This window comes from Ipomoea triloba, chromosome 4 (genome assembly GCF_003576645.1).
Source record: "Ipomoea triloba cultivar NCNSP0323 chromosome 4, ASM357664v1".
In the NCBI taxonomy this organism is placed as follows: Eukaryota; Viridiplantae; Streptophyta; class Magnoliopsida; order Solanales; family Convolvulaceae; genus Ipomoea; species Ipomoea triloba.
The window spans coordinates 26,143,675-26,155,420 of NC_044919.1; the positions used below are offsets into that span (position 1 = coordinate 26,143,675).

General features: G+C 43.1%; 1 protein-coding gene across 1 annotated transcript; it reads right to left on the minus strand.

The window, feature by feature from the left end:
• Positions 1 to 9,737: 9,737 nt before the first annotated feature.
• LOC116016065 lies at positions 9,738 to 11,746 on the minus strand. Its single transcript, XM_031256231.1, has 3 exons — positions 11,283 to 11,746; positions 10,502 to 11,181; positions 9,738 to 10,372 (listed from the first exon to the last, which is right to left on the minus strand). The coding sequence occupies exons 1-3, from the start codon at positions 11,744 to 11,746 to the stop codon at positions 9,738 to 9,740; spliced, it is 1,779 nt and encodes a 592-aa protein (XP_031112091.1).

Below are 11,746 nucleotides of genomic sequence, written 5' to 3' on the forward strand. Positions count from 1 at the left end.
AAAGTGAACTATGGAATATTCACTACAAGACAAAGAGGTTCAAGTTACAAGATCACCACTCCATGAAATATGCTGAAAATATGCAAGACCCATGATCAGCATGGGAGACAAATTTCAAACGGAATAATTTTCCCTCCAACGGAATTATTCCTCAACTCTCATATAAAAAGGACGTGAAGACATGAAAAAAAAAAGGGGGAAGAAAATTCGAAAGAGGTGTCTGACTAAAACGTTCAAGTGCAAGTGCTAAATTTGGAATATCATCCTGATATTCAAAATAGCGAGAAAACACATCTTAGTGTTTAAGAGAGTTACAAAGCTTAAACTGTTATACATCTAGAAGGTGACCGAAGCTGCTCTACATCGAAGTTGATTCAACGATAGCTTGTGGTCAGATTGGAGTCTGTTACATTCAACTGTGACAACCAAAAACACCTTGCTTTGGATTAAGCAAGAGAGGTGGAGTAACCTGGCAGCTGTCCGAGTGAAAGAAACCTGAGGCTTGACGCGGGCTTGGTGATCAAAGGTCAAGTGCTCGAGAGGTGGAGTAGCTGGAAGCGGGGAGAAAGACCTTGGAGAGGCGGAGTAACCTGGGAGCTGTCTTGTGAAGATCCTGAGGCTTGAGGCGGGCTTGGTGATCAAAGGTCAAGTGCTCGAGAGGTGGAGTAACAAGAAGCGGGGCGAAAAACCTGAGGCTTGAGGCGGGCTTCGTGATCAAAGCTCAAGCGCTCGATATTGTACTAAAAAGGGAAGTTTTTAGTGCAATCCTTCCAGGGAGTTTCTGGAAGAAGAGTGGACGTAGGCGGGTTGGCCGAACCACTTAAAAATCTCTCTTGCATTTACTTACTGCTTTTATCTCTCGCTAACCTCTCGATTGCACTACATATAAACACACCTCTCGAACTAACTCAAACTCGTGCTAACTAAAAGGGGATAACATTTCCGCTGCGCATAAAACTTTGTCTTCACCTCGTGAGGTATCGAACCTAAACATCCTAAGTTCAATACACACGAGAGGTCGAAAAGATTTGCAAATTCTTATACAAGTCTATTCACCCCCCCCCCCTCTAGACTTGTACCCCATCCCCTTGGGACCAACATTATCAAGACGACTTTTTTTTTCATTTTCTTTTATTTTTTCACACAAGGCGGCCTCATTGGGCTCTTTTGAGTATACGATGATAAACTTCTCCTTCACACCCCCACGCGCCACCTTCAAGAGAGTAAATAAGTCTCGCTTTTGCCCCAAGTTAACCAAAGATCTTTTTCATTTCCAGGCTTAGCATATTTATCTTTCTAGAGTTGAAAAGTGTACACTCCCACTTCGATGCCTCCTTGACTATGGTCCAAACAAAATAGAGGGTCAACATCATGCAAGCATACAATATCGACAATTTTAAAGTGTACAAGAGTTTATTTCCAAGGATATTCAAGATTGAGACTCAATTATTCGTTCAAAGCACACATTTTCAAGCTAGACTAAACAAGGTATTAATTTCAAACACATGCATTGTCCTACGCTAGGCATCACCTTTTTGATCAAAAGCTTTAAGCACGAAGTGCTTTCCTTTCCACACTTTAGAAACGAACATCATCCTCGATGTTCACTCTATGAGCACGGTGGGAAAGACATAAGGTCTTATCTAGCATAACGCCCCTTTCCACACTTTAAAAGTGGGCTATGGGCTAAGAATATCACAAAAAAAAAATGTTCATGTTTCCACACTTTAGCAACTAAGCACATAGGTAATCAAAATATATAGGGGAGATAAAGAGACTCCCCCTTTTTTTCGATGCTTTACTATTTCGTGCACTTGGTTTCTCTCGCCGCATAATCTTCCCTGCAAAGCCATAAACTCAAAGCACATTGCTAAACACTTGAATTAGCTATTATTAGAGAGTTGTCACGCAAAATAAGGAGCTAAAAATGAAATGAAGTAAAACGCAATAAAGTAACAAAACCATGAAATTAAAAACAAATTGTTTGTGCATAAAAGAAGTAAGAAATAAAGAACTTAAAAGAATTAACACTAAAGAATAAGGCTGCACAAGATCATATTCTCGGGTCACCCGGTTCCTCTTCTTGTTGAGTCAATCGAAGCCTTCTTACTTCCTCTTCCAACCTCCCCATTCGGTTTCCTAATTCTTGAAAAGCGTCAAGCATCCTTCTCTCGCGGCCTCTATGCTCTTCTTCTTGCGCATCATGCAATTGGCGGATGAACTCTTGCAACGCGACTCCCTCATTACTTATGATTTGTTGTGGATGCACGAATGGAAGCATGGGTTGCTCTTCATAATCAGGCACATACGGGATCAAATTGAGGCGGAGGCAGTCCTCCCTACTCATCGGTACCATAGTAGTTGCTACCGATTCCCATGCAAGGATCTCTCCGTACCGTAATGCCTCGCATAATCGGCTCACTAAAGGGCCAATGAAAATGTTTTCACTATCTTCATGACGCTGCCTTCGTAGCAATTTCCTGCACAAAACCCCTATGTGGATAGGAGTTTCCGTGCTCATGCTCCACAAAATGAACAGCTCTTCTCGCGTGACATTGTCATTGTGCGTCCTTCTCCCCATCCAAGACCTTGCGATAATTTCCCACATAACCAATACCTCCGGTTGCCTTATATACCTTGAGCATACATAAGGTGGACTCCACGTGGTTCCGGCCCTCGCGATACACCACCAAAACAATCCTGGTTGATGCTTGTTCTCAAAATCATCCACGAGGTTGTGATACCATCCTTGGTTTTGGTCTTCTAAGGTGTAAAATCCTAGAAGATTTCCTAGTTCGTTGGCCAAGATTTCATAACTTTTGTGGAATAACTTGAACTTTATACTTGGTTCCCAATGGTTGTGGATGTCTTCGTTCACCTCTAGAGTTGCAATGAACTCTCTTACTACGGGTTCATAAGTGTCGTTTCTCCATCTACACATATCCCTCCAAAAGGGTTGGTTTACAAGTCTCTCAACCTCTTGTCGAATGCCGAGGGTGTCCAAGAGGGAGGTATCTATGTATTTCCATGATACGATTTCCTTGTCCCTAAAATGCCTAAACCTAAACAAGTCTTCCACGTTAAGCATTAATCCTCGGTTTAGACTTTCCCCGTTAGTCCATCCTTCCTCATCACTTGAGTTCTCATCATTGTTTCTATGGCTTGGTTCACCCCTTTCCAACGTGTGCTTGGGCACCATCATGTTCGATCGTGACAACCCCTTCACAATAACACAAGTATTAGATTTCAATCAATACAATGCCATCAAGAACTCCACATTTAGGTCATACAAGCTATGTGCATTTTATCAAACACTTGGCATGCGTATATATGAAAATTCACATTTGGTTGGGACTTTGTCCGATCTAGACAAGAGTGAACATTATAGCAAATAGATCATTCATCAAAAATCAAAATAGATAAGAAAAGTAGAAGCTTTCAATAGTGATGAGTAGAAATTTGATTAGATCATGTCATTTTAACCTCAAGAAGAAGAAGTGAAGGTTTAGGAATATTACCTTGGGGCTAGGTGGTGGTGATCCACTCACACTTGATAGAGGAGATGAGAAGACATACCCTGAATTCATCATTTTGGAAGTGTTTGGAATAGTAGAGAGGAAAGCTTTGAGGTGAGAATGAGAATGATAGGGCTGAAATGCCTTTTAAGGCATTTATCTCTAATTTTTCATCGGGTGGGCGCGCCCTTGGACGCTCGTCCAAGGGTGCGTCCAAAATGTGGTCCTCTGCTTCTACTGCGTTCTGTTGAGTTTTAAGGTTGGACGCCCCTGTGGACGCGCATCCAACAGGGCGTCCACAATGTTGCCCTCTGATTCTGTCTACGTTCTGTAGTGTCCAGGCTTGGACGCCCCTGTGGACGCGCGTCCAACAGGGCGTCCAGCCTGGCATTTAGACTTTTTTCTGCATTCTCCTTTGTCTCGCACCTCTTTCCCGAGCCCCTTTCAAAGTGTGGATCTTGTTCCCTGCGAAATGAAGCTCAACATACAACAAACAACAAATATTTTTGATATTTTGGGATTATGACAAACAAAAGACAAAACTAGAAATAAAATTCAATCATAGAATAAAACGAAATTCAAAGTGCAGTATTAAAAATAAAAGGAGTGTAAGCATCCATCAAACATGAAATAAAATAACAAAATATAAAGTCGGCACCCCATGCACAGGGTACCTAAAGTTTTTGCCGGACCACACCCAAACTAATGTCAACTCAGCACCCATCAATATGATCCATCCCCACCCTGTGAGGGGGGTGGGAACCTATTCTCCATCCATAGGCGAAGTTGCTCTATAGCCTCGTATTGTTGGCTTTGTCTCGCTTCCTACCTAGCCAAAACATCGTCCTGAAGGTCCATGCGCCTGTTGAATGTATCCATGGCATGGGTATGCAGCTGAATTTGGAGCGCGCGCATAGATGCCCAATCATGCACCTCAGGATACTGCATGTACTCGGGGGGTACCTCTTGTCCTCCCTCTTCTTCTGGCGCAAGCGGCTATGGCTCATTCTCGGCTTGCACCGGGTTGTCATCTATCCTTGGCATGTAACCTCGGCCGAGCTGCTCAAGGCCTAATGGCATCATGGTGGCTTTTCTCTTTTCTCGGCGCAACTGCCTTTGGAGACCCAAGCCCTCGCATAGTCGTGTGACTATAGGGCTAATCCAGATATAGGGGCATTTCTCGTGTGCCTGGGTCTGCAGCCACTGTTTCACCATGCAAGCCATTTGAATAGACTCGTTCATTTCTAAGCTCCAAAGCCGGAATACATCTGTCTGGTAGATTTTGTACAAGTTCTTGTGGCGGCCTCCAAATGTTAAGCCTAAGAGGAGTTTGAGGGCCTTCAGTGCCGGGCTCCGGATGACGGCAGTGCTGTGCTTCTTGCCGGTGAACCTCCCAACAGTACTTCTGGTGATCCTATTCCAGTACTCCTCCAACGCGGCATCGGAGTCGAAGTCATTGGGGAGGCTGCGATACTCGTCTGAATACATGTCTTCTCGAGTGTAGAACCCAAGAGACATCCCCAGCTGGTCCACCGAAAGGTGGTACTGTTGCCCGAACACTGTGAATTTGACGGAAGGGGTGAACTGGTGGCTTTCCTCTGTTGCCTCGAAGGTGGCTATGAACTCATGAACCACCGGCTCGTAGGTGTCATCTCTCCAGCTGAAGAGATGCTCCCAATACTGCTGGGATGTAAGCCGTTCTACCTCTTCCCGACAACCGTTGGAGTCCAGCAATGGGTAATCAAAGTAGTATCCTCCCGATACCACCTTTGATTGGAGTTCTTCTACTCGCGCCAGCTGTATAGAATTCAAGTGCCCTAAGCCTCGGCCTCCTGGTGCCACAGGGTCGCTTTGTCCTTCTACGACCCCACTACTTGAGCCCCTCTCATCATGACGCCGCTTTTTGGCTTGTTCCTTATGTCTTGTTCTTGGAGGCATCTATTAAGATCAACTAAACTTGTTAGCCACATCCTATTCAATCTTAGGCAAGCATGTAATCAATCAAGCAACTAATACAAATTAAGACATTGTAAGCTTAATCAAACATGTTTAAAGAATCCAAGAGAATTAATACCATTTTAGGTTGAAACATACTAAGCTCAATACTTGATTGAAGAGCTATATAGAGGCAAACATATCATTGCTAACACAACTAACACTTAACAAGATAAATCGTTTATACACAATCAAGGTTGCTAGCTAAAACGAATGTCATCACTCATGCAAAGAATCACCACATCAATACTTCATTTGGGGAGTTATACCAAGCATCACCAATCAAGAATATAGCTTAATTCTCATCATGCATCACAAATTCATACCACAACTCAAAAATCCCTAATTTTAGGAATTTAGCAATTCACAATTTCAATTAAGTACAATATAGTGACACAATGTGCAAGGTGGCTTCATAAAACTCTTAATCTAGCATGCAATTGTAAGTATTGATCATCAATTTCATCAGTAATGTCTAAAATTTCAACCTCAAATTCTCCACCATTAACCCTAGGGTTCATGCTTTTCAAAAATTTAAAATCATATTCCAACCATACAAAATGCAATTAATTCACATAAAGATGTTCTCTTCATCACATAGAATCAATTTTAAACAACAATATAACAAAACAATGGCCAAAACATGAAATCCCAATTTAAGCTCCATAACAATGGTGAAAAGCTTTGAAATAGAGATGGAGAAGATGAATTTTACCTTGTAATTGCTTGTTAATGAGAGTTGTGTAGTTGAAAGCTTGAATTTTGGCCTTAAACTTGATTGAAACTTGAGAAAAACTTACTTTGGTGTTTGGGTGGGAGTTGGGCGTCCAAGGTATGAAGAAACAAGAAGAAGACTTTGCCTTAAATCCAAAAATCGCGTCCAAAGTAGTCTGTCCAGATCGTTGGACGCGGTCTGGACGCGCGTCCAGCCGGCCGTCAAACAGAGAGCTCTCTGTTTCTGCAGTCTTGGACGCTTGGGCGGGCGTCCAACCGGGCATCCAGCAGAACGCTCTCTGAATATCTTATGTGTTGGAGTTGGACGCACCCTTGGACGCGCATCCATGGGCGCATCCAAAAATGTGTCCTCTGAATCTCTGTTGTCTGCGTGTGTTTGGACGCTGGACGCGGGCTGGACACGCGTCCAGCCTGGCTTCCAGGCCCTGTTTCTTTCGCCATTTCGGTCTTTTCTTGCTCTTCGTTGGTTCTTTTTGGTTTCACTCCCTAAGGTCCTGAAAAAACACAATTGAATCTAAGATAAGAAATGAAAAATAAAGCGTGTAAAAAGAAAAAGTACCCTCAGGTTGCCTCCCGAGAAGCGCTACGTTTTACGTCTTTAGCCCGACGCCTTTGTGAGCTCATTCTTCGATCCGGGCCAACCGCAACGAGTCCACCTCGCGTGTTTCAACCCCACCAAAATATTTCTTCACTTGGTGTCCGTTCACTTTGAATTCTCCTTTGTCCGGATGCGAAATTTGAATAGTTCCATACGGAAATACCTTTGTGACCGTAAACGGTCCCGACCATCTCGATTAAAGTTTTCCCGGAAAAAGCTTTAATCTTGAATTGAACAATAACACTTGATCACCCTCTTGGAAGTCTTTCCCCTTCTTGATATGCTTGTCATGATATAATTTGGTACGTTCCTTGTAGGCTCGGGATTTTTCATAGGACATTAATCTCCATTCTTCTAACTCGTCCAATTGCCACAACCTTTCGCGGCCAGCAAGCTCTATATCGCTATTCAACTTCTTGATTGCCCAATAAGCTTTATGCTCAATCTCGACGGGTAAGTGGCATGCTTTTCCGTACACTAGCCGAAATGGTGTGGTTCCTATGGGAGTTTTGTACGCGGTTCGAAATGCCCACAACGCATCATCCAAGCGATCCGGCCAATCCCTTCGGTGGATGCTAACCGTCTTTTCTAAGATAGCCTTGATGTCGCGGTTAGCGTTTTCAACTTGCCCACTAGTTTGGGGGTGGTATGGAACTCCCCCTCGATGTTGCACCCCATATTTGGCCAACACTTTTTCCATGGGTGAATTTCTAAAATGGGTTCCTCGATCGCTAATAAGCACTCTCGACACTCCAAACCGAGTAAACAACTTCTTTAGGAATCCAATCACGCTCCTTGCGTCATTATTCCTTAAAGCTTGGGCTTCCACCCACTTCGATAAGTAATCTACTGCAACTAGGATGTATTTGAACCCTTTTGCACTAGGAAACGGGCCTACAAAGTCGATGCCCCAAATGTCAAAGATTTCACACGCTAAAATATACGTTTGTGGCATCTCATTTCTTGCCGTAATGTTTCCGACCCTTTGACACCGGTCACAATTGGATACACATATTTGGGCGTCTCTAAACAAGGTCGGCCAATAAAAACCCGCTTCAAGTATTTTCCTCACGGTCCAATTGCTTGAATAATGACCCCCCATCGGCCTGGCATGGCAATGTCCCATGATTTCTAGCCCTTCTTGTCCCGCAACACATCGTTTAATGACTTGGTCCGCACATATCCGGAACAAGTAAGGATCATCCCAAAAATAATGCCTACTTTCCGCTAAAAACTTCCTCTTTTGGTGCACATCGAAATAGTTAGGTATGATACCTCCTACTATGAAATTCGCTATATCCGCATACCAAGGTACATCATCAATCTTGAACAATCTTTCCTCGGGAAATAACTCCGCGATGCTAGCACTCTTCTCTCCTAACTCCGAGTTCTCAATCCGGGAAAGGTGATCCGCGGCCTCATTCTCCTTCCCTTTCTTATCTTTAATCTCAATGTCAAACTCTTGAAGTAACAAGACCAACCTAATCAATCTAGGTTTCGCCTCGGTCTTGGACATTAAATACCTAAGAGCCGCATAGTCCGTGAACACAATCACCTTAGATAAGAGTAAGTAAAACCTAAACTTGTCTAGACCGAAGATGACCGCAAGTAACTCCTTCTCCGTGGTAGTGTAGTTTTGTTGTGTTTTGTCTAATGTTTTACTTGCAAACGCTATAGGTTGAAAATACTTTCATTTCCTTTGACCTAAAACTACCCCTATCGAGAACCCACTTGCATCGCACATCATTTCAAAAGGTAAATTCCAATCGGGACCTACAAGAATCGGTGCACTCACCAATTTTTCATTAAGAGTGTTAAAAGCAATTAAACAATCTTCCCCGAATTCGAATTCCACATCCTTCTCTAGGAGTTTAGTTAAAGGCCTAGCAATTTTTGAAAAGTCCTTTATGAATCGTCGATAGAAACCGACATGACCTAGGAAACTTCTTAGACTAGTAACCGAGTTTGGTGGTGGTAAGGTATCTATGACGGATGTCTTGGCTTTATCTACTTCTATCCCCTTCCTAGATACCTTATGACCTAACACAATTCCCTCTTCTACCATATATTAGCATTTTTCCCAACTTAGAGCTAGGTTCACCTCCAAACACCTTTTAAGCACTTTTTCTAAATTGCCTAAGCACTCGTTGAACGTTTCCCCCTAAATGGTGAAATCATCCATGAATACTTCCATAAATTCTCCTATGTAGTCCCCAAAAATAGCTAGCATACATCTCATGAAAGTAGTCGGCGCATTGCACAACCCAAAAGGCATGCGTCGGTAAGCGAACGTACCCATGGGACATGTGAACGTTGTTTTCTCTTGGTCTTCTATGGCTACCGGGATTTGGAAATATCCACTCATCCCGTCTAGGAAACAATAAAACGCGTGCCCACTCACTTTTTCCACCATTTGGTCTATAAATAGTGAAGGGAAATGTTTTTTCCTAGTGGCATCATTTAAGCGCCTATAGTCAATACAAACTCGCCATCCCGTCACACTCTTAGTAGGGATTAATTCCTCCTTTTCATTTCTAATGACCGTGATACCCCCCTTCTTAGGCACTACATGGGTTGGGCTTACCCATGCACTATCCGAAATGGGGTATATCATCCCTACATCCATGAGTCTCACTACCTCATTCTTCACTACCTCGGTCATATTAGGATTTAGTCTCCTTTGAGGTTGTGCTACGGGTTTGACATTTTCTTCTAGTAAAATCTTATGGCTGCACATTGTTGGACTTATTCCCTTTAAGTCTTGTAGTTTCCATCCTATCGCTCCCTTATGTTCCTTTAACAATCTCACTAGTTTTTCTCTTTGAATCTTATCAAGTTTCGATGAGATCACTACCGGAAGGCTTGTATCCATCCCTAGAAAGGCATACTCAAGGTTATCGGGGTAAAGCTTTAAGATCACTCTTCCCATCCTTCTCTATAGTTACACTCTCCTTCTCCCCCTCTTTTTCCTTAGTTAACAACACATCCCATAAATCTCCTTCCATTTCCTCCTTATCTTCACCAAGCAAATCATGAATGTATAAAGCATCATCAAGGCAATTATCAAGGAAAGTCTCAAATTCAACATCATTTAATTCAAGCAAACTAGCATCAAAATTCATTTCATCATCATCACAAGGTGTCTCATGCATATCACTAACATGTTTATGTGTCAAAGATTTATCGACCAAAGCAAGAGACTCAATACCATTATCATCACACAAAACCTTCAAATGGGCATCATTTTTCATTTTGCCCAAGAAATTGGAATAAATTGACTCCACATGCTCATGGAAGATGTCCACAAAGTAGTATGTGTCATCCGAAGCCATCGGATATTTAGTCAATTTTGAGACATCAAAGGTCGCACACTCATCACCCACCCGGAGTACTAACTTCGCGCTCCCCACATCAATAAGGGCCCGAGCGGTGGCAAAAAATGGCCTACCTAAGATCAATGAGACCTCGTGGTCGGGATCCATATCAATGGTGACGAAATCCACAGGAAATATAAACTTGTCTACTCTATCTAGGACATCCTCAACAACCCCCTTGGGTTGCTTAATTGACCGGTCGGCCAGTTAAATGCAAATCCGGGTAGGCTTTAGTGTCCCCAAATCTAACTTTTTGAAAAGACAAAAGGGCATGATGTTAATACTTGCCCCCGAGTCCGCCAATGCTTGACTAAAGTCGGTGTCGCCGATTTGACAAGGAATGGTGAAACTCCCCGGGTCCGTGAGCTTTTGTGGCTTGTGGCGCACGAACGCGGAGCACCCCTCCCCAAGTAACACCGTAGCCGAGTCCTCGAGCTTTCTCTTGTTGGTGAGCAAGTCTTTAAGGAACTTAGCATAGTGCGGCATTTGACCTAAAGCATCAAGAAAAGGCACATTAATATGTAATTGCTTTAACAAGTCAAGAAATTTACCGTATTGTGTTTTATCAATACTCTTCTTCACCCTCCCGGGGTATGGAAGTGGTGGTTGATACATAGGCACATATACGTTGTCTTTTGCCTTCTCTAGTGCTCGAGTGACCTTTGGACTTATAGGCAATGGTGAATTTCCCTTTTCTTTTTCCTTTTCTTCTTCAAGTACCTCTTCAACGGTCACCTCCTCAATGGGACTCTTGGAATTGGCGCCCTTCTTCAAGATTGGCTCCGGGAGTTCTTTCCCACTCCTAAGTGTCACGGCTTGTACCCTCTCCCGGGGGTTGTTCACCGTAGTGCTTGGGAGTGCTCCTTGTGGTCTCTCGGCCAATGCCTTGGAGTTTTGAGCTACTTGTGTTTCCAAGTTTCTCATTGAAGCATGATTCTCTTGTCTCAAATTGGAGATATCTTTCCTTATAGTGGAGATTTCTTACCTTAAGTCTTGTTTCCACTCTTGTCTTATTTCATTCTTCATGTTGACCATGTCATGCCTAAGCTCACCAAACATCCTTACCATTTTGTCCTCAAAACTTTCCTTAGGTGCTTCATCCCTTGGTGGTTGATTGCTTCCTTGGTACATCGGTGGTCTATATGCTCCTCCTCTTGGTTGATTTTGGTTATATTGATATCCCCGGTTGTCTTGATATCCCCTCTTGGCCCTCCTTGGTTAGGCCTTTGCCCTTGGCCTTGCCATCCTTGATTTTGAGATGTTTGATTTTGCCAACCTTGGCCTTGCCTCCAATTTTGACTATTGTTATTGCCATAAGAGTTGAAATCGTTGGGCCTTTGGTATCCCACGACATCCACTTGCTCATAAGAACCATCATCATAAGTAAAAGTGCACTCATGAGCTCCATGCGCGCCACCACATTTATCACAATATAAAGCCAATGTCATACATGGGGTCCCTCTTTGGGCCTTATTCATTTTCTCCATTTGTGCTTGCAATCTTCGTACCTCAAGTCCTAGTGCTTCCAT